The sequence below is a fragment of the Lampris incognitus genome, chromosome 6, assembly GCF_029633865.1.
Source record: "Lampris incognitus isolate fLamInc1 chromosome 6, fLamInc1.hap2, whole genome shotgun sequence".
NCBI lineage: Eukaryota > Metazoa > Chordata > Actinopteri > Lampriformes > Lampridae > Lampris > Lampris incognitus.
Window position 1 is genome coordinate 34,615,771 of NC_079216.1, and position 24,030 is coordinate 34,639,800.

General features: G+C 46.3%; 1 protein-coding gene across 1 annotated transcript in view; it reads left to right on the forward strand.

The window, feature by feature from the left end:
- Positions 1–20,317: 20,317 nt before the first annotated feature.
- The window catches only part of slc6a15 (solute carrier family 6 member 15), a 48,191-nt gene continuing 44,478 nt past the window's right edge, over positions 20,318–24,030 (forward strand). The window contains exons 1-2 of the mRNA XM_056282327.1: positions 20,318–20,467; positions 21,996–22,510. Coding sequence (XP_056138302.1) covers positions 22,213–22,510 — 298 coding nt within the window. The 5' untranslated portion in view covers positions 20,318–20,467; positions 21,996–22,212. The remainder of the gene's footprint in view (positions 20,468–21,995; positions 22,511–24,030) is intronic.

A 24,030-nucleotide genomic window follows, 5' to 3' on the forward strand; every position in this document is an offset into this window, starting at 1 on the left:
CCGAATCCAAGTGAAGGGTATGATACACTGCCCTACTCAGACACTCCCAGTCCAGGTGTTACTTGACTCTGGAGCTGATGACAACTTCAGAGACGTTGACTTTGTTAAGTACCACGAGCTCCCAGTTTACGACCTGGACACCCCCAAGAAGGTATTGGCCATTGACGGAAAAATTATTGAGAATGTCACCCAGAAAACCCAGCCCATCAAACTAACATTGTCTGTCAACCATCACGAATACATTGAACTCTTTGTCATATCGTCATCTCTCACTCAAGTGATTCTCGGCCTGCCCTGGCTAAAGATGCACAACCCACATATGGACTGGCCCACCACGTCCATTCGCAGTTGGAGTAACTACTGCCACCAACACTGCCTGCTGTCAGCCAGTCCTGAACAGCCTCCTCACACCGCAGAACCCACCGAGGACATAGACTTATCCAACGTCCCCTGATGAATACCATGACCTAAAACAGGCTTTTAGCAAGGACCGTGCTCTCGCTCTCCCCCCACACCGACCATATGACTTTGCTATTGACCTGCTCCCTGGCTCACCGTTACCCACCAAGAGACTATACAACGTCTCCAAACCAGAGAGAGAGGCTATGGAGAAATACATAAATGACTCCCTTGCTGCAGGCCTCATCCATCCCTCCTCTTCCCCAGTAGGAGCTGGTTTTTTCTTTGTGGAGAAAAAGGACAAATCTTTGTGACCCTGCATTGTTTACACAGGTCTAAACAGCATCACAGTCAAAAATAAGTATCCTCTCCCACTTCTAGATTCAGCATTCACACCACTTCACAAAGCAGTCATTTTTTCCAAACTGGACTTAAGAAATGCATACCACCTGGTCAGAATCCGAGAAGGGGACGAATGGAAAACTGCATTCAACACACATCTGGGACATTTCGAATATCGAGTAATGCCTTTTGGTTTGACAAATGCTCCTGCTATTTTTCAGGCCTTAGTCAACGATGTACTCAGAGACATGTTGAACAGGTTTGTTTTCGTGTATCTTGATGATATCCTGATTTTCTCCCGCAGCCATGAAGAACACCTTACCCACGTGAGACAGGTGTTGAGTAGGCTACTCGAAAACAAACTTTGTCAAAGCTGAAAAATGAGACTTCCACAATAAGCTTTTTGGGGTATCTGGTTGAGAAGGGGCAACTCAGACCAGACCCAGAAAAGATCAGGGCTGTTGTAGAATGGCCAGTTCCAGCCACTCGCAAGCACCTCCAGAGATTCCTGGGCTTTGCAAACTTTTACAGGAGATTTATCCGTAACTATAGCAGCATCGCTGTCCCCCTTACGCAGCTAACCTCTGTCAAAAAGCCCCTTGTTTGGTCACCTGCTGCCCAGTCTGCTTTTGACAAACTAAGAAGCAGGTTCACAAGTGCTCCAGTATTAACTCATCCAGACCTCCAATTTATCATTGAGGTTGATGCCTCTGATTCAGGAGTCGGGGCCGTCCTCTCCCAGCGCTCCCCTGCAGACCACAAACTTCACCCATGCGTGTTCTTCTCCCGCTGCCTAACCCCGGCAGCAGCAAACTACGATGTGGGTAACCGAGAATTGCTAGCAGCGGTTCTGGCCCTCCAGGAATGGCAGCACTGGCTAGAGGGAGCGGCTCACCCATTCATCGTCTGGAGTCATAAGAACCTATTCTACTTCCGAACTGCTCGCTGACTCAACTCACACCAGGCCAGGTGGGCCCTCTTCCTCGGCAGGTTCAAATTTACCCTCACATACCGGCCTGGTTCACGAAATGTCAAACCAGATGCCCTCTTCAGGCAGCTCACCCCAGAGGGAGAGGGAACCCCTAATGAGACAATCCTTCCGTCAGCCTGCGTGGTCGGAGCGACCAGGTGGGAAGTGGAGGAACGTGTCCAGGAGGCCCAGCAAGGACAAGCCGTGCCGGGAGAGTGTCCGCCTGGACGACTGTATGTTCCATCGTCTGTGAAATCCCCTGTGCTCCAATGGGCCCACGCATCCAAGGTGGCGTGTCATCCCGGGGTCTGTCAGACCATCTTCCTGCTTCAACAGCGCTTCTGGTGGCCGACCATGGTAACTGACACCTGGGAGTTCATTGCCGCCTGCTCAGTGTGTGCTTGCAACAAGCCCTCTCACCGGGCACCAGCTGGACTCCTTCAACCCTTACCCATTCCCCATCGCCCCTGGTCACACATGGCCCATAGCGGTGGACTTTGTCACTGGCCTGCCCCCGTCAGAAGGAATACCACTATCCTAACAATAGTTGACCGTTTTTCTAAGTCTGTACACTTTGTCCCTTTGCCCAAACTCCCATCAGCCTTAGAAACTGCTGACCTCCTCATACAGCATGTTTTCCGCTTGCATGGCATTCCCCAAGACATCGTCTCTGACAGGGGCCCTCAGTTCACCTCCCAGGTATGGCAATCCTTTTGCCTAACCTTAGGTATCACTGCCAGCCTGACGTCGGGTACCATCCACAATCTAACGGCCAGACGGAGTGAGCCAATCAGAGCCTGGAGTCCTCCCTGCGGTGCGTGGCATCACGTCTTCCAGCCTCCTGGTCCACGCACTTGCCATGGGTGGAGTATTCCCACAACTCCCTGATCAGCTCCGCAACCGGTATGTCTCCATTTATGGTCTCTAATGGCTTCCAACCTCCACTATTCCCCAGCCAGGAAACGGAGGTGGCAGTCTCATCAGTCCAGGCCCACTTCCGCTGAGCTCATCGAGTGTGGCGTGAAGCCCGGTCCGCTCTACTCAGAACCGCTGCCCGGAACCAACGGATCGCTGACCGACACCGAAACCCTGCCCCGGAGTACAAGGTGGGCCAACAGGTCTGGCTTGCCTCTCGGGACCTCCCCCTCCAGACGGAATCTCGAAAGATGGCTCCTAGGTACATTGGCCCTTACACCGTGGAGCGCATCGTGAACCCCAGTGCCATCAAACTGAGGCTCCCCGCAGCACTCAAGTTACACCCCGTCTTCCATGTTTCCCTCTTGAAACCGGTTACCGACAGTCCGCTGAACCCCCCCGGCCGACCCCCCTCCTCCCCCCCCGTCTCATCGATGGCCACCCGGCCTTCACTGTCAACTGCATCCTGGATGTCCGCAGGCGGGGCCGCGGCTACCAATATCTGGTAGACTGGGAGGGGTATGGCCCCGAGGAGCGCTCTTGGATCTCACGCTCCCTGATTCTGGATCCTGACCTTTTGACAGATTTTTTTTTTTATAACAGATTCCCAGACAAGCCTGGCAGGACGCCAGGAGGCGTCCATTAGGGGGGGAGTACTGTTATGGTCTGAGTGTTTCCCCCTCCTCTCTCCGAGTACCTGCAGGATGGGCTGCGACATGGAGGCGGGGCTGACCTACTTCTGGGCTGAGTGCAGCAAGGCACACCTGATCCCCATGTGCAATCACCCCCCTCGCCTCCGTAAAAGCCTGGTTCAGTCTTCACCACTTTGCCAGATAATTCCGTCTCATCGGTAGTGCCTGCGTACCCTATCCAAAAGAAGTTTCCCGAGAAAGCGTTCTCGCCGTTTGTTTGTTTATTTCTTGACCAAACTCTCCCCTTGCCATTTCCAGATCCAGGACCTCGTTGCTTCAGCCCAGATCCCGGGAAGGCGCCAGCCTGCCTTCAGTCACCGCCTCCTGCCTTTTTCTGTTGCCGACCTTTTGGCTAAGACGAATAAACCCGTTTTAGCACCACTGCACTGTCTCCTGCCTCCTTGCGTCCGCGCGTTCGCCTAAGCCCTAACAACGAGGATGCAAATAAAGACTTGACAACGGCGCCGCGGCCGAAACAGCTGAGGTGGATGCTGTGCGGCTGAAAGAAAAGAGGAAAAAGCAACGTCAGGTCTAACAGAAAAGCGCCCCAACAGCGGGAGAGCGCGGGCTGCAATCGGTGTGGCAACAGGCACGCGCCTAAACAGTGCCCAGCCTTCGGGAAGGACTGCAGAAAGTGCGGAGGTAAAAAATCACTTCGCCAAATGTTGCTTCACAAAGAAGAAAGTGCAGCTTGTGGAGAACAAGGGTGACAGCAGCAGTGCTGAGGAGGAGACACCGTTCTTCGTGGAAACAGTCAAGCTCGTGGATGAAGTGAGTGACAAAGAGGAAGAGGAGCCTCCAATCTACCTCGACCTGGTGAATGATGCTGAGAGCACTACAGAGGACGAATGGATAGCACATGTGGATGTGAACGGCGCAGATGTTTCACTGAAACTGGACACAGGGGCGCAGGTAAATATCCTGCCAATGAAAGACTTTTACAGACTGAGAAAAAAGCCCAAGGTGTGTGATAAAAAGGTAAATCTAAGAACGTATGATGACAAGCCTATACCTACAAAGGGAGTGTGTAGAGCTAACCTATCTTGCAATGGTAAAAATGTGAATGCGCTTTTTGTTCTTGTAGATGGGGCAAGGCAAGCACTACTGGGGTTGAAAGCCTGCATAGCTTTAGGACTAATAAAAAGAGTCCATGTCATTAGCACAGAGAAAATGACACAAAAGCAGACAGCAGAAGCCAATAACGGGGTTAAAGAATACAGAGAGGTGTTCAAAGGAATAGGCCGCTTGCCAGGTGAACACAAAATTAAGCTGAGGGCTGATGCAGAGCCAGTCGTACACCCAGCAAGGATGGTGCCAGTTTGACTCAAAAAGAGGCTGAGAGTGAAGCTAGATACCCTGATAGAAGAAAACATTGTCAGGAAGATTGACGAGCCAACAGAATGGGTTAATTCCCTAGTCATACTAGGAAAGTCAGATGGTGATCTGAGACTGTGCATAGATCCCAAGGATTTAAATAAAGGGATTCAGCACGAGCATTACAGGTTACCAACCAAATCAGACATAACCAGTGCTATGAGTGGAGCACGTTACTTCTCCAAACTCGATGCCTCATCTGGTTTCTACCAAATAGTGCTAGATGAAGAGAGTGCCAAGTTATGCACATTCAATACACCATTCGGGAGGCATTGTTTCTTAAGACTACCTTTTGGTATAAGTTCTGCCCCCAAAGTATTCCACAAAACTATACAGCAACTGTTTGATGGACTAGAAGGGGTTGGTGTATTCATTGATGATGTGGTAATCTGGGGTCGTACGAAACAGGAACATGATGACAGGCTTCAAAGAGTGCTCAACAAAGCACAAGAAGCAGGTTTAAAACTGAACAAAAAGAAGTGCCAATTTGGTGTGAGTGACATAACTTACCTGGGGGGAAAGCTATCAGAAGCTGGGGTGCAGCCAGACCCCAAGAAAATCCGAGCTATAGCAGAAATGCCCATACCAGAAGACAAGAAGGACCTGCAAAGAGCCTTAGGTTTAGTAAACCACCTAGGGAAATTTATTCCTGACTTATCTAACACGAGGTCATTGAGAAGCCTGCTAGAGGCAGACAGTGTGGCAGTGGACCGCAGAGCATATGAGTGAGTGGGAGTGGTTAAAGGACACTCTGACAAAGGAGCCTGTCCTGAGATTCTATGATGAAGAAAAGCCACTTAAAGTTTCCACAGATGCTTCAAAAGCCGGCCTAGGTGCTGTGCTACTCCAAAAACGTGACACAGAGTGGTTACCAGTAGCATATGCCTCCCGCACTATGACATCAGCGGAGAGGAATTATGCACAAATAGAAAAGGAGGCACTAGGGGCAGTGTATGGCTGTGAGAAGTTTCATGAGTACGTATATGGGAGGTCAGCTATTTTAGAGACAGATCACAACCCTCTAATAGCCATATCTCAGAAACCACTAGGAGATGCGCCACCGCGTATACGGCGTCTAATGCTACGTCTCCAAAAATACGACTTGAAGTTCGAGTTCACACCTGGCAAACACTAATAGTAGCTGATACATTAAGCAGGGCCAGCTTGCAGCATGACAAAAGTACTACTGAGGATGATGTGCAAATCCATGTGGATTATGTCAGAACACAAATGCCAGTGTCAAAAGCGAAATGGACAGAAATAGCTAAAGAAACTCAGGAGGATGAAACGAGTGTGATCAAACAGATTAGCTTACCTGGCAAAGTGAAACTAGTCAAGCCATACCAGCACTTTAAGGTCGAGTTATCTGTGGTGGACGGGGTTCTGTTAAAGGGCACACAGATAGTAGTCCCCACCTCCATGAGATCACAGATGCTGAAGTTAGTGCACGAGGGACACTTGGGTATTGAAAAGTGTAAGAGATGTGCACGTGATGTTCTGTATTGGCCAAACATGCATAGAGACATTCAGACATTGGTGCAACGCTGTGAGGTCTGCCAGCAACATCAATACCAACAGCCTAAGGAGCCAATGATGCCACATGATAAACTACAAGAGCCATGGGAAAAGAAATGAGAAATGTGTATATATGGGCCTACAGTAAAATGTTTTGTTTATAATTGAGTGAGTTGCTCAAGGAATTTATGTTATAGTTTTGCAGTGTAAAAGCAGAAATTTTGGGCTCATTAAAAAAAAGACAGAGCTATGGTTCATAGCATGTTATCTGTTTTTATTTTCTTTAAATAAAACATTTTTAAAAAAGGGAAGATGTATTGATATGACAAGTAAATGCAGTATCAGTTCATGATGTTATACCGCTGCACCAGTAGGTGGCAGTAGCGTAAGGTTGTCGTGCCGTCCTAGTTTTATATGTGGAAAGAGCGACGAATAAAAGCACTGAATCAAGACTCCGGTGTGCAAGCCTCGTCAATACACTATAAAGTACAAGACATGGTGTCAGAAGTCGTCGTCCTCGCCTCTGAGATAAATACAATCACCCGACGCAAGTGACCGGAATGTTCCGTGCAGTTTGACTACGTGAGAAAAGAACTTTTGAATTGGCCGAGTGAGCTAGCAGAGCTAACGCTAACGTGGAGCTGCGTTGACACAACGTTTGAGAGGAGCATTGGGAAGGTAAAACGGAATGGATTCTCTGTTTTCAATAAGTCCGCCTGAAGCATTTGACTTTGGAGACTTTGGTAGTTGGCCTAATTGGATCCGACGTGTTGAAAGATTCCGCATAACGGCAGGACTAAATGCAGAGTCAAGAGTATCAAGTTAACTCGCTAGTTTACACTATGGGAGACATGGCGGATGATGTTCTGAACACGTTAGCACTGACGGAAGAGGACAAGAAAAAGTGCGACAAAGTAAAGCAAGCGTTCGATAAACATTTCATATGCAAGCATAATGTGATCTACGAAAGAGCTAAATTCAACAAACGTAGCCAGGAGCCTGGTGAGACGGTTGAAGCGTTTATTACTGCTGTGCATAAACTGGCTGAGCATTGTCAGTATGGAATTCTCCAAGACGAGATGATCAGAGACCGCCTTGTCGTAGGTATCAGAGACCATGGACTTTCAGAGAAGTTACAGCTAGATGCTGAGTTGACTCTCGTGAAAGCTGTCACAAAAATCCGCCAAAGTGAGCAAATTAAAAAGCGACAGCCTGCATTGAGACAGAGTAGCACAGATGGCACAGATGCAAACATGGATGCAGTTAGATTCAGTTCAAACAGAAATACTCTACATGGAAAAAGTGGTTTTAAACCAAAGGAAAGAGTGCAAAATAATGCAAATACTAAACGTGGCAGATGTGGGAAGACATGAAAATTCATTCAATGCATGTCCCGCGCGCACTGCTGAGTGCAAGAAATGTAAGAAAAGGGGGCATTTTGCCGCTGTTTGTAAAACGAAAATGAGAGTGGAAGAAATTAAGGAAAATTACTTGGATGAAAGCGTAGAGACATTGTTCCTGGGCACAGTGAACTGTACACAATCCAACACATTCTGGCAGAAATCGGTTGCAGTGAATGGTCAGCCGATGACGTTCAAGTTGGACACGGGCGCTGCAGTGACAGCTATCCCGGCACATTTGTATTCACAAAAGCGACATGGAAAGCTGCTACTGACAACCAAAAGACTGTGTGGACCAAGTAACGCTCCTACAGAGGTGAAGGGAGATTTTACTGCGGATATTCGTCACAATGGAATTGTAGCGAAGCAGCAAGTGTATGCTGTGCCAGGGTTAGTGACTCCTTTGCTTGGCTTACCAGCGATGCAAAACCTCTGCCTGCTCAGCCCTGTGCAAGCTATCACAGCAGCTGAGGTAAGCTACAAAGAACAATATCCCAGAGTTTTCACAGGCTTAGGTAAGCTAGAGAGAGAATACAAAATTAAATTAAAAGAAAATGCCACTCCCTTTGCCCTCGCTGTGCCACGCCATGTGCCATTGCCCTTAAGAGAAAAAGTTCAAGAAGAGTTAAAAAGGATGGAGGAATGGGCGTTATTTCTCCCATAGAGGAAGCTACAGAGTGGTGCTCAGGAATGGTCGTAGTGCCAAAACATAATGGAAAAATTAGAATATGTGTCGACCTAACCCGCCTGAACGAAAATGTGTGCAGGGAGTGACATTCTTCCAGCTGTTGATGAGATGCTAGCTAAGGTAGCTGGAGCTAGGATTTTTTCCAAACTGGATGCCACTGCCGGTTTTTGGCAGGTGCCTTTGCACAAAGATTCAGCCCCACTCACCACCTTCATCACACGATTTGGTCCTTATTGTTTTAATCGGCTTCCCTTTGGAATATCATCCGCGCCAGAACACTTTCAGAAGCGTTTAATGCAGATGCTTGATGGCCTAGAAGGAACTTTGTGTCATGCGGATGACATCCTGGTGTTCGGTGCCACACCCAAAGAGCATGATAACAGGGTGCATCAACTGTTGCAAAGACGGCAGCAGCGGGGCCTAACTCTGAATGACAAATGTCAGTTTGCAGTGAAGCAGGTCAAATTTCTCAGACACGTTGTCAGTTCAGAGGGCATACAAGCAGATCCTGAGAAGACTAGGGCAATTAGAGAGATGCCACCACCCAAAGATGTGGCTGACGTAAAACGCTTCATGGGGATGGTCAACTATGTGGGGAAATTATCTCCTAACATCGCAGAGCTCACTGGGCCAATCGGAGAACTCCTGAAAGCAGAAAACATGTGGATGTGGGGAGCAGCGCAGCAGTGTGCCTTTGAAAAGTTGAAAAACCAGCTCAGCTCATCTACTGTCCTTGCCCAGTACAGTCCACAGAAACTGACCAGGGTGTCAGCAGATGCATAGTCTTACGGATTAGGAGGGGTCTTATCTCAGCTTCAAGAACCTGGAGACTGGAGGCCAGTGGCTTTCATATCTCGCAGCATGACTGAAACGGAGCGCAGATGTGCCCAAATTGAAAAGGAGGCCCTTGCTGTCACCTGGGCTTGTGAAAGATTTCAGACCTACCTCCTGGGCCTACACTTTGTGATGTGAACCGACCACAAACTGTTAATCAGTCTTCTCAGCTCAAGGCCGCTGGATGACATCCCGCCTCGTGTAATGCACGTCAGATCGAGACTTCTGCATTTTTCCTACTCAATCGTACATGTACCAGGGAAAAATCTTATTGCAGCTGACGCTTCACTCCAGCGTACTGCAACAGAGGAAGACCTTGCGCTTCAGAACGACGTCACAGTTCAAATCAATGAGGTCATTCAGCAACTCCCGGCCTCACCTGAGAAGTTGCTACAAATAAGAAGAGCACAAGAAGACGATCCAGTGTGTAAGCAGCTGTCTTCCCTGATCCACACAGGATGGGAAAGAAGCAGTTCTGCGCCACAGTTAAAGCCTTTCTGGCAATACAGAAACGACCTGTTGATGGTGGATGGCCTGTTGATGAAAGGAAAGAGAATACTGATACCAGCAAGCATGCAACAGGACATCTTGGCCAAAATTCACCAGGGTCACCAGGGAATGGTGAAATGCATGGCCAGGGCCCATGAAGCATTGTGGTGGCCTGGGCTGACAAAATAGATCAGAGAGAAGGTACGTCAGTGTGAAATTTGTGCTAAAGAGAGTCAAAATGCCGCAGAACCTCTGATGACCACACCCTTGCCATCACGCCCATGGGAACAGCTAGCAGCTGACTTATTTGAGTGGAAGAAGGGTCAGTATTTAGTAGTTATTGATTACTATTCAAGATACATTGAGGTTGCCAATTTAACAAGCACTTCAGCAACAGCTGTGATTGTGAACATAAAAGTCATCTTTAGCCACCACGGGGTGCCCGATACACTCATCACAGACAACGGACCGCAGTTTGCTGCTGCGTAGTTCGCAGATTTTGCTAAAGTCTACAGCTTTCAACATGTTACCAGTATCCCCCATTACCCGCAAAGCAATGGGGAAGCTGAAGCTGGTAAAGACTGTGAAATCCTTGTTGCAGAAGAGTGAGGACCCTCACAAAGCACTTATGGCATACAGAGCAACTCCTATTGCCCATTGAGTATCACCGGCACAGCTCCTGATGGGGCGCAGAATCCAAACACCCCTTCCGGTGTGTGTCCACGCACTCTCAAACCAGCATGGCCAGACTTGAGAGCTTTTGAGTTGAAAGACCAGGAGCTCAAAAGACAACAGGCTGAAGGATACAACAGACGACATAGAACACGGGAGACACCACCACTCCAACCAGGTCAGAGAGTTTGGATACGGAATGTTCCACACACGGGAGTCGTCTCTGGATCAGCAGGGACACCACGTTCATACGTGATCCAAACCTCAACAGGCAGTCTCCGAAGAAACCGTTCTCATTTGAGAGTAGTGCCTTCACTGTCTGGAAGCCAGCCGGACTCTGGACTACACACCATAGTTGGCAGGGCAGTCAAGCCTGTTAAAAGACTGAATTTGTAGTTTAGTGTTGTGAGTATACACGGAGCAGAATAACCTCCATACCACAACAGAGAGGATCAGGTAGTATACCCTACCTCTCAGTTAGGTTATGTACTTGTCTTGATATGTTCATATGTAAAAAAAAAAAAGGAAAATGAGATGTGAAATGTGTGTCTAGATATGAGATGTGAAATGTGTGTCTAGATAGGATATGTGAAGTTCATTTAACCAGTTTACATATGCTCACGTTTACAGATGTTTAAGGTGCCAGCTGTTCCCCTGCCTTGTTGGTAAAATCAGCGTTAGGCTTTATTAACATATGATTTAATTTTTCTGTAAAGATCCTGAAAGTATCAGTTTAAAAGGGGGAGGTGTAGTGAGCAGATTTTGATATGTAATGAGCGCGCATGTGCGAGTGTTGAGACTTGAAGATATGCCTAGTAAAAGGTCAACGTTATGCCTTGGTCTCCGGTCCATTCATTACTAATATAAGTACTATAAAGTACAAGACAGCCCGTGCGGGCAACTACTTACCCAGGTCGACTGCGCTAACCAGTCAAGTAAAGGGTCCAATCTGTTACGCACTTCCCGAAGGATGGAGGTAGTGTAACGCCCACGAATGATTAGACTCGTTAGCTGGTTTGCTCACGGGTCGGACACTTTAGTCTCCTGGTTAACATAGTTGTGATTATTGTGATTTGCATGTTCTCCCCGTGTCTGCGTGGGTTTCCTCTGGGTGCTCCGGTTTTCTCCCACCGTGGAAAAGACATGTATGTTAAGGTTAATACTCCTGCCTATGACCCTGAGCAAGACAATGGAAAGAAGAACTGGAGTTGGTCCACGGGCGCTGCAGCTGCGCAAAAACCTGAGCGTTAAATTAACACTCAGGAAGTTAAATGAACACTCATGATTTTACTGTGGCCCAGTGCTCCTATAAATTAAGATGGGTTAAATGCAGAGAACAAATTAATTGTAAGAATACAATGTCAATGGGCGTCCGGGTGGTGTGGCAGTCTATTCCATTGTCTATCAACACCGGGATCGCCGGTTCGAATCCCCATGTTTCCTCTGTCTTAGTCGGGCATCTCTGCATACACAATTGGCCCTGTCTGCGGGTGGGAAGCCGGATGTGGGTATGTGTCCTGGTCGCTGCACTAGCACCTCCTCTGGTCGGTCGGGGCACCTGTTCGGGGGTACGGGGAACTGAGGAATAGCGTGATCCTCCCACTCGCTGCCTCCCCCTCGCAAAACTCCTCACTGTCAGGTGAAAAGAAGCGGCTGGCGACTCCACATTTATCGGAGGAAGCATGTAGTAGTCTGCAGCCCTCCCCGGGGGTGGAGCAGCGACCGGGACAGCTCGGAAGAGTGGGGTAATTGGTCAAGTACAATTGGAAGAAAAAAGGGGGAACATTTAAAAAAGAAAAAGTACAATGTCAAATAAAGTGGCTTTAATTTCGTATTACTGCTAGAATTACTTCATAAATTGTACTTCAGCATGAGTCAAGAACTTTCCAGGTTATATTGAATCTTAAGTAGTGCGAAAGAGGAACATCATATTTAGTTGTTACTTCCAACCGATGACTGAGAGAGGATTCAGCAGAGAAAGATTATCCACTCAAAGAATAAGGGGAGGTCAATGCCAATACATGTCTATGTAGCTATCTCGTGGGCCATTGTTCAACATGTTCAACATGTGGATACCTGGCCTGGATCAAAGAGGAAGCTGTTGTATATAGAGATATGTCACCATCCAAGATGTCGTATTTGGATGGGGATGATGGACTTGTTTTGCATCCTGGCCATTCATAAAGGCTGTCCTACCGACATTCAGCATGGACTGGAGATCCAGTCTTTATTGATGCTCTACTGTACACCTGAGGTGGGCCTAATTTAACAAAACATTGGTGAAAATAAGTGTCTTGAGAGTCTAGCAACCTGACGGCCCCAACGACATATAGTAACCGCACCGACACATCTAGATAAGTGGTTTTGTGAATGGCGCTACCTCTACAATAGTCTAGGTGAATTTGGTTGGCACAGTCGTTGCTTCACATTCGTAGATTATTTAATTATTGTTTCAATATCCTACAGCTCTCCCTTGAGCATGACATAAATGCTATTATATCACATCTCGAGTATTGGTAAATATACCATCCCTCACCACTGATAAGACATTTGTGTGCGTATTTTATCATCAGCATTTTTGTAAATAAGATTACTTCCCTACATTGTTTCTACATTTTGCCCTAGCTGATATCCTCTCCTCACCCAGAGGCACAGTTAGCCATATTTGGAGTTGTCTTTATGACCTGATGTAAACCCTGAACACAAAACCATAAATCACAAGAAAACCCTGCGCATAGGAACAAAATCCCATAAATCCATTCCATCCAATTTCCACAAAGTGTACCTCTCTACCCAGCCATCATTGCAGGCGTATATCTAAATGGTCTCTGTCTGTGTTCCCTGTCCGGCCTGCATCTTTCCATGCCCAGCGGAGCTAAACAGAGGCTGGGAGAGAGACCACTAAACATTAAGCCACAACACCCAGAAGTGTTGCTTCGTTCTTGGCCAGGGCCGGCGTTGACAAGCTCTGAAGTAACAGTAAAGTGCAGGCCCACGTTTTCTCTACCATTTCCCTATTGATTTTAAAAAGGTAAGGCGGTAACAGGACTAACACCACTGGTATCTAAACAAAATAAGATATTACATTATTGTTGCGCTTTTACAACCATCACCTGCCTCGCTATCTATCTTGTAACTTTCATGGAAATTATGTTTGTTTTTAAAGGGCCTCTTCTCAATCTATCTCGAAGTGATTTTTAACAGCTGCTGCCAATCTGATAAAATATTGGCTAGGTGGGGGGGAAGTGTTTTGTGCAGACAGACATATGCTGGATATTTCGCATCCCACTTAAAAATACACAATGTACATGGCAATGACTGTTTGTGACATGATTTACTTTCCAGCTTGAGAGATGGCCAAAAACAAGTGACAGAATCTGTGATCTGAAAGTAAAAGGCTTCTCCCAAACCGTCAAGTCACGTTCAGACAACTGTGAAGAAAATCCAATAACTGTGAGCTCCATATCCTCTATCCACCTGACACAAAGTTAAAGGTACAGTCCTTAATTCAAATGTAAACAAAAGGGTCACTTCTCGACCGAAAGGATTCAAACCTGCTAACACTTCCAAACTGATCGAAAGGTCCCTTGAAACAAGGACTAACTCACAACACAGACTACATTTAAGCTCCTAATTTTGTTCTGATGCTGTTAAATGATTGTTAGCCTACATCAGTAATGGTTGCAAACACTGTAGTAAAAATGACATATTTTCATGTTCGACAGGTTGAGAAAGACACAAAATGCTTATTTTCAATCTATAAACACAAACTCTTCACTTATGTATATAAATAAAGGCTACCTCCATTTCTAGCAGGGGCAAGGGCAATGGCGGGTAAGGTTTCTATGAGCTCATGCTTACCTACATGAATTAATTGTGACTTATTACCTTAAATGATGTCATTATGCATGCTCAATAATCCAAAAATTGATGCACCCCAAGGATCTGGTCCCTTGGCACAAACAGAGCAATATAGTGTACGCTGTTTAGTGCCGGGACAACCCAGCCACTGAGGATCCACAAGCCAGTGCATTCTTAGTGCCGGTCCCAAGCCCGGACAAATGGGGAGGGTTGCGTCAGGAAGGGCATCCAGCGTAAAATCTTTGCCAAATCAAATATGTGGATCATAAATACATAAATAAGATTTCCATACCACATTGGTCTAGGCCCAGGTTACCAACGACAGCCACCGGTATTGATAACCAGCAGGGTGCCGGTGGAAACTATGCTACTGTTGGGCGAAGGAGAGGGGGAGGCATGTCCAGAGGCAGCTAGAGAGGTGGAAGGGTAGGTGTGTGGAGGTGAGAGTCGCAACTTTGAATGTTGGCACTATGACTAATAAAGGGAGAGAGCTGGCTGACATGATGGAAAGAATAAAGGTAGGCATACTGTGTGTGCAAGAGACCAGGTGGAAGGGGAGTAAGGCCAGGAGTATTGGAGGTGGGTTCAAACTCTCCTACCATGGTGCAAATGGGAGGAGAAATGGGGTAGGGGTAATTCTGAAGGAAGAGTATGTCAAGAGCGTGTTGGAGGTGAAGAGAGTGTCAGACAGAGTGATGAGTATGAAGCTGGAAATCGAAGGTGTATAGCTGAATGTTAGCGCATATGCCCCGCAAGTTGGGTGTGAGATGGAAGAGAAAGAAGAATTCTGGAGTGAGTTGGATGATGTGGTGGAGAGGGTACCCAAGGAGGAGAGAGTGGTGATTGGAGCGGACTCCAATGGACATGTTGGTGAAGGGAACAGAGGTGATGAGGAGGTGATGGGAAGGTATGGAGTCAAGGAGAGAAACGTGGAAGGACAGATGGTGGTCGATTTTGCGAAAAGGAGGGAAATGGCTGTGGTGAATACATATTTCAAGAAGAGGGAGGAACACAGGGTGACGTACAAGAGTGGAGGAAAGTGCACACAGGTGGACTACATCTTATGTAGAAGGAGCAATCTAAAAGGGATTGGAGACTGCAAGGTGGTGACAGGGGAGAACGTAGCTAGACAGCATCGGATGGTGGCCTGTAGGATGACTTTGGAGACCAAGATGAGGAGGCGAGTGAAGACACATCAGAAGGTCAAATGGTGGAAGTTGAAGAAGGAAGACTGTTGTGTGGAGTTCAGGCAGGAGTTAAGACAGGTACTGGGTGGTAGTGAAGAGTTGCCAGATGGCTGGGCAAGCACTGCAGAAATAGTGAGGGAGACAGCTAGGAAGGTACTTGGTGTGTCATCAGGACAGAGGAAGGAAGACAATGAGACTTGGTGTTGGAATGAGGAAGTACAGCAAAGTATACAGAGGAAATGGTTGGCAAAGAAGAAGTGGGATACTCAGAGAGATGAAGAAAGTAGACAGGAGTACAAGGAGATGCAGCGTAAAGCAAAGAGAGAGGTGGCAAAGGAAAAGGCGTATGGTGAGTTGTATGACAGGTTAGACACTAAGGAATGAGAAAAGGACTTGTACCAATTGGCTAGACAGAGGGACCGAGCTGCAAAGGATGTGCAGCAAGTTAGGGCGATCAAGGATAGAGATGGAAATGTGCTGACAAGCGAGGAGAGTGTGCTAAGAAGGTGGAAGGAGAACTTTGAGGGGCTGATGAATGAAGAAAATGAGAGAGAGATGGGATGATGAGAAGGTTGGATGATGTAGGGATAGTGAATCAGGAAGTTCAGTGGATTAACAAGGAGGAAGTGAGGGCAGCTATGAAGAGGATGAAGAGTGGAAAGGCCGTTGGTCCTGATGACATACCTGTGGAGGCATGGAGATGTTTAGGAGAGATGGCAGTGGGGTTTTTAACTAGATTGTTTAACACAATCTTGGAAAGTGAGAGGATGCCTGAGGAGTGGAGAAGAATCATACTGGTACCGATTTTCAAGAACAAGGGCGATGTGCAGAACTGTAGCAACTACAGAGGTATAAAGTTGATCAGCCACAGCATGAAGATTTGGGAAAGAGTTAAGAGGAGAGGTGACGATCAGCGAGCAGCAGTGGTTCATGCCACGAAAGAGCACCACAGTTGCGATGTTTGCTTTGAGAATGTTGATTGAGAAGTATAGAAGAGGCCAGAAAGATTTGTATTGTGTCTTTGTAGATTTAGAGAAAGCATACGACAGGGTGCCGAGAGAGGAGGTGTGGTATTGTATGAGGAAATCAGGAGTTGCAGAGAAGTATGTAGGAGTGGTGCAGGATATGTATGAGGGAAGTGTGACAATGGTGAGGTGTGTGATTGGAATGACAGATGGGTTCAAGGTGGAGGTGGGATTACATCAAGGATCGGCTCTGAACCCTTTCTTGATTGCAATGGTGATGGACAGGTTGATGGACAAGATCAGGCAGGAGTCTCCATGGACGATGATGTTCGCGGATGATATTGTGATCTGTAGCAAGAGTAGGGTGCAGGTTGAGGGGAGCCTGGAGAGGTGGAGGTATGCACTGTAGAGAAGAGTAATGATAGTCAGTAGGAGCAAGATGGAATACCTATGCGTGAATGAGAGGGAGGACAGTGGAATGGTCAGGATGCAAGGAGTGGAGTTGACCAAGGCATTTGAGTTTAAATACTTGGGGTCAACTGTCCAAAGTAACGGGGAATTCAGTAGAGAGGTGGAGAAGAGAGTGCAGGCAGGGTGGAGTGGGTGGAGCAGAGTGTCAGGAGTGATTTGCAACAGAAGGGTACCAGCAAAAGTTAAAGGGAAGGTTTACAAGATGGTTGTGGGACCAGCTATGTTATATGGTTTGGAGACAGTGGCACTGACGAAAAGACAGGAGGCGGAGCTGGAGGTGGCAGAGTTGAAGATGCTAAGATTTTCACTGGGAGTAACAAAGAAGGACAGGATTAGGAACGATTATATTAGAGGGACCGCTGGAGTTGGACGGTTTGGAGACAAAGCAAGTGAGGCAAGATAGAGATGGCTTGGACATGTGTGGAGGAGAGATGCTGGTTATATTGAGAGAAGGGTACTGAATATGGAGCTGCCGGGAAAGAGGAAAAGAGGAAGGCCAAAGAGGAGGTTTATGGATGTGGTGAGGGAAGACATGCAAGTGGCTGGTGTGACAGAGGAAGACGCAGAAGACAGGAAGAAATGGAAATGAATGATCCGCTGTGGCAACCCCTAACGGGAGCAGCTGAAAGTAGTAGTAGTAGTGTTTAGTGCCGGGAGGATTGCCATGACTTGTACAATGGAGAAACCAAACATGCTGGTCAAGAGGATGGCACAACACAGAAGAGCTAACACGTCAGGCCAGGACTCCACAGTCCACACCCATCTACAGGCCAGCGGCCACTCTTTCAAGGATGAGGCCCATCCTTGATAGGGAGGAACACTGGTTTGAACGGGGAGTCAAAGAGGTCATCTATGTCAAGAGGGAACAACCATCCCTGAACCGGGGGGAGGGGGGTGTAAGGGGGGAGTAAGAGTGCATCTGTCGCCATCTTAAAATGCTGTGATTTCAAACATCCAAATCCTCCTGTAAATAGTACACGTGGCCATTGTTACTCTAGATAATGGCTTTTTGGGGCCCCCCTTTTTTTTCTCCCCAATTGTATCTGGCCAATTACCCCACTCTTCCGAGCCGTTCCGGCCGCTGCTCCACCCCTTCTGCCGATCCGGGGAGGGCAACCGACTACCACATTCCTCCTTTGATACATGTGGAGTCACCAGCCGCTTCTTTCTACCTGACAGTGAGGAGTTTTGCCAGGGGGACGTAGCGCGTGGGAGGATCACGCTCTTCCCCCAGTTCCCCCTCCCTCGTGAACAGGCGCCCTGACCGACCAGAGGAGGCGCTAGTTCAACGACCAGGACACATACCCACATCCGGCTTCCCACCCGCAGACAGGGTGTCTTTAGGGACGCCCGACCAAGCTGGAGGTAGTAACACGGGGATTCGAACCAGCGATCGCCGTGTTGGTAGGCAACAGAATAGACCGCTACACTACCCGCACGCCCCTCGTCGTGGCAATTTGCATATGAAACCGATTGCTGGTTTCAGTCGTTATGCCACTGTTTGTTTATAAGGGTGGGGATACCTGCAGTCAGTTGACTGAAGAGTTCACTTAGGTAAATGATGAAACGTGTATGTCAGTAAACGTTGTGTCCAGATGAACTGATTCAACTTTCTGTGATCACCTTAAATTATACGATGATTCTACATCATCGACCTGATGGGGTCACGTTTGGCAAATACACGGACTTTGATTCATAAACTAATTCGAAAAAGATGTAATGATTATCACTCTGCATTGTAGTTCTTTCTTTGCTCATTAAAAGTCTATGTACAACAGGCACGACAAATAGACTACTGCTATTTCTGTAATCAAACCTCCAGCTTCATCATGTCTGAACAGACCATGCCAAAACCATGGTAGACTCCATTTTTCGTGTTTAAAAGTCAATGAGAGGAAGGCTATAGCCTGAATTTATTGGTCTATTATAGCTTCACATTCAAGTTCAACTTTATTGTCATGTGTATTAGAATACAATTAAATTATTTTGCTCTGGCTCGCTCTGTCTTAACATAAAGGACACCCCCCCTAAAAAAGACACTACAGACCTAGATAGACTATGTACTCATGAATTTATACAATATATACACTATATAGAAAAGTACATGGTAAGGTGCATATGGGTGCGTCAGCTGTTCAGCAACCTGACTGCCTGTGGAAAGAAACTTATTGGTGCCCTTAATGGTGTTTTGGGCTTTCCTTTTGTAGTGAGTGGTGTAAATATTATGAAGTTGTGGTAGTTCTATGCCAGTGATTTTTGCTGCTGTCTTTACAGTCCTTTGAAGCAATCTGCAGTCCTGAGCAGTCAGGTTGCCAAACCACACTGTGATACAGCTTGTCAAGACACTCGATGATAATGCGATAAAAGTTCCTTCGCGTTTGAGACGCCTCAGAAAACACGGTCTCTGCTGTGCCTTCCTCAGAATGCAATTGGTGTTGAGAGACCACGTGTCTGTGATGTGCAAACCGAGACATCTAAAACTGTCAACTATTTCAACAGATGACCCATTGATGGAAATATAAATATAATTGCATTTGATCTTTCTAAAGTCAACAATGATTTCTTTTGTCTTACTGACATTTAGAGAGAGATTGTTATCATGGCAGCATGTGGTTACATCTTCCACTTCCTTCCTCCCTTATCACTGTCGTTTTGCAGTCCAATCAATGTGGTGTCATCTGTGAATTTAATGATGCTGTTATTGTCATATCTGGCAACAGTCATGTGTGAACAGGCTGTACAATAGGGGACTGAGACAGCAGCCCTGGGGCGCGCCGGTCTTAGGAACTAATGTGGATGAGTATGTTTCACCTATTATTGCCACAGTCTAGGGCCTGCCTGGGAGGAAATCAAATAGCCAATTACAGATAGACGGCGGTTTGGTGCTTGCTAATTTATAATGATCATACTTCACTCTAAATTGCTTTGTTAATAGCGGTGTTACACAATTCTTCAACAATATATCTTAATTTATGACTTGCACATGACAATATTCTTATCTCAATGTCTATCACCTCAGAAATTGCATGCGCGTTAAACCTATTGAAGATTGCGAGATAGACGATGCGCAATTGTGCTTTTTAGCGTTGGTGTCCTATGAATAATGTCCGGTTTAACTTAGTCTATATTTTTTCTCGTGCAGTCTGGTGTTTTATAATTTCAGGAGAATAAGTCTATCATTCTTCCAGGGCAAGACTACTGATCCGTAACCAAAATGAACGTTTATAAACAGTAGCACATTTCGTGCGTACTTACCAGCCCCTACCTACTTGAGTAGTAGTGGAATATACCAACAAGAAATAGGGGTGGGAAGAAATTTAATATATATTTAAATATACATATCTATATATATAGATATATATATGGAAATTTAGCACGTGATCACGTATGTTGAAGATTGCAACGTGCTATTGTAGTTAAATTAGTCCACTTCTACTGAGAAATAGGTGGGATGAAGATAGACCTTCGATTGATCATCGACGAAACGGAAGTGGCACACCCCCGCCGACGCGTTAGACGTGTGGCTGAGAGCTTGACTAGGCAAGGCGCTGGTGTCTGTACCACCACCACACCGCTTACACTACTGGCCCAGAGAAGCAAGTGATAATGTCTGCCCCGTGCATGTGCTCTCATAATTTCATTCCTTGAGACACGTCATTTCGAAAAGGACGGCTATATTTTTTTTTTACTCTGGTAAGTGCTCCAATAATTTATATACTGAATGAGATTTTTTATTTCCTTATTTGTTTTAACTTGTACGCGCGTGTAAATAAAGCGCTGAGGCACCGGTGCGCAGGATGTGGCCGGTGGATGATGAAGTAGCCTACTCCACATAGATAGATGGCATGGAGGCTGGGCGGGAGGGGGAATTAATGTACGTGCATCATATGAGGAACAATTTGTCCCCGAATGCACAACGAGCCACATGGCGCGCGTGTGTCTCGCTGGGTTTATTGTACGATAACGCCATCGATTTCTGCGATCATTAAATGTGGGCCTGTTTGTGATTTGTCCTTCTACTGAGTCATAGGCGATACAGCGCAGAGCACTGAGAGGAAATTACACAATTCTCATATTTCCTTGTGTATTTGTCGGAATCCTCACGCGTGACTGTGCAACGTTTGAAATAGGCGACGAGAGGGTTTGTTTTAATAATTGATAACCTAGTTGAGGTGAGTGGGCATCATAAGCGACGAGGCTTTCCTCGGTTTGGTGGCTATTTCGCAGGTTGATGAAATGACGCTCTTATGGCTCTACACACAGCAGGCTAATGTGGGAGCGGTGAAGGAGAGAGGGGAGCTATTAATCACTTAATCCCGGGGTCGGTGAAAGGCAAGAGGCTACACTGCGTTTTGCGGCATGGTGACATGCAGTTTTGTTTTTTGGGGGTTTTTTTTGTTTTTTTGGGGGGGGGGTCATAGCCAGTGTGGCATTTACAAATGCAAAATTAAAAAAATCCTTTTAATCTGAAAAATACCAGAATTGCATGTACATTTACATAGAGTATATAGGTTGTATTTCATTGCTGCCCCCCCCCTCCCGCTGGAAAACGAGTGTTTGGGTTCGTATGCAAATCTCTATTATTGAAGCGCGCGGAAATGTGATCGTCCCGGTCGGTCCCCGGTCGACCCGTCCAGGCAGCATGTCGACGGGCTTCTCCAAACTCGATCAATTATAAATGATGCCCATTCACAGATTTTGGTGCCAGGGTCATGTGGTTTACATGTGAGTTACAAACAAGCTTGAGGCCCCGAAACCCGAGTATAAAAAACGTCACAGAATAAAATCTTTGTTTACACAAACGCCGTTCAAACACACCGCCAAAGTAATATGAGTGTAATGATGTAGTTGGCAGGAAATAAAAGAGAGATTGTAGACATTTTCAGCAAATCTCTACATGCTTGATCAAATTGTTCAGTTAAATAACAAGCTACTGTTATTGATTAATGGGCTATTTGATAAAATTGTTGATTTAATTCCTCATAAACATATCTTCAGTTGTCTGTATGCTAGAGTAAGAGGTTGTACCTGTAAAGTTAAGTCCGAACTAAACAACCCAAAATGTTTTGTAAAGAAATCAGAGAAGACCATAATAAAACTCAAGCAACAGTAAGGTTTCTTGTGCACGAGGCACGAACTGAGAAAACCCCCCACCTCATACGACATCTCCCCTTGATCTGATATATGTATTCACGGCAATGTTTCCTTTTCTACTCCACAGGTGTTTGGTGATAATGAAGAAATAAATTCAATTTCTGATCAGTCAACCTCTAAAATCTATTCCCAGCCCCACGACCACTACAACCTCAACAACCTCAGAACTTGCAGCTTTGCACTGCCAAAGTTAAAAAAGTGACTTTTTCACAGACGCCAGCCCTGTCCCTCCAGCCCGCCACACAATAAGACGTTCCACCCCTTGCCCTGGTTTGCTTTATCAAATGCCCAAAAACAGCAAGGCCGTCAAGAGAGAGCTTGACGATGATGTCACAGAGTCTGTCAAAGACCTGCTTTCCAATGAGGACGCGTGCGACGATTCCTTCAAGAAGAGCTCGCTGATCGTCAACAGCCACGATGGGGATGGCAAAGAGTGTGATGTGGAGGAGGCCGGCTCAGACGGTGAGGAGGAGCGTCCTGCCTGGAACAGCAAGCTCCAGTATATCCTGGCCCAGGTGGGCTTCTCTGTAGGCCTGGGTAACGTCTGGAGGTTCCCCTACTTGTGTCAGAAGAATGGTGGAGGTGAGTCACCAGCTCAGTCCCTGAATCAGAACCAGTGACTCGTTTATTTCCACTCAACCTGACTCATAAACAGTTGAATTTGTGACATAAGTTGCCCCATATATTCAATTTGACTCTGTCGGTTGTGACATAGATCATCTGAAACAAAACACAGCAATATGGTATATAAGCTATGAGTATGCAAAAAATTAACAAGTATCCTATTCCTGCGTTGTACACAACAGTAGAAGTAGTTCCAATTTCTAAATCACCAATGAGAGACCAATAGCAAAGAGTGCAAGGGTCAGCATGAAGGGATCCCAACAGTATGTACAGTACAACAAATATTTATTGATGAATTAAAGGAGAGGAGGTTTCCCAAGGGCAACAGGTGAAGTAGAGCCTCACAAAAAACCCTTAAGCTTACATATCACGTACAATATATTTTGTATCATCCATCCATCCATCCATTATCTTAACCACTTATCCTGCTCTCAGGGTCATGGGGATGCTGGACCCTATTCCAGCAGTCATTGGGCGGCACGGGGGAGGCACCCTGGACAGGCCGCCAGGCCATCACAGGGCATATTTTGTATCATCATGGCTTTTCTCTGTGAAACCAAAAAAGGGCAACAGTTATAAAAACAACTTGCCTGACAAATTATTGTATAAAACAGCATCACACTCAGGTTATTAAAATAAACTTTGGTGAAGCAGAAAATGCCCTTTTCACTAGCTAATACAACTCTAAAACTCGTTGATTGGATGGTCATGGATAAAGATTCATTTTTAACAAAAATTGTCAAAATTCTGGTTCAGCAGCCACTACTTGGATGGACATGTACTATAGTGGAGTGATACGAAAAGAAATATGTTCCCTCTGTGAGTTTCAGTGCTTCTGAAATGAGTAAATTCGCCATGAAGAGCAAAGATCGTTGCTTTCACTATCATTTGATCAGATTCAAGCGTTGTTCGTTTGTTTTTGTGTGTGTGTCTGTGTGTGTGTGTGTGTGTGTGTGTGTGTGTGTGTGTGTGTGTGTGTGTGTGTGTGCGAGAGGGGGGGGGGAGGGAGAGAGATGGAGGGAGAAGGAGTGCCGCTGTCTTGCACTTGACTGTCAAAACCAGACTTGCCTCAGTGACCTTGGTGGTGATTGGAGCATTCAAAAGCCACATAAGTACCACATGACGCTCTGTGACTGTGTTAGTGTGCCCTGTCCAAACCATTCGTTTAACCTACCAATACTCCTGCCAGCAAACAAATCAATAATCTAGAGCACCCATTTCAACAGAGAAATTCACCCATCAAGCTCTTCTGCTGTCCAGCTAATCACTACCACAAAGCAATTAAGCCACGTTATCTTTGCTCGATCAAAAAATACATTTCCCACATTGCACTCTGAGTATAACAACAGCATGATAAGGTTTGTGTTTACCTTTGCAGAGCGTTATTTATATACATTACAGTAAAAAAAGATGCTTTTTGGCCTATGCTAAAGAGCTCTAATCAAATGGTGTGTGACCCAAGAAGGTTGTAAGATGGC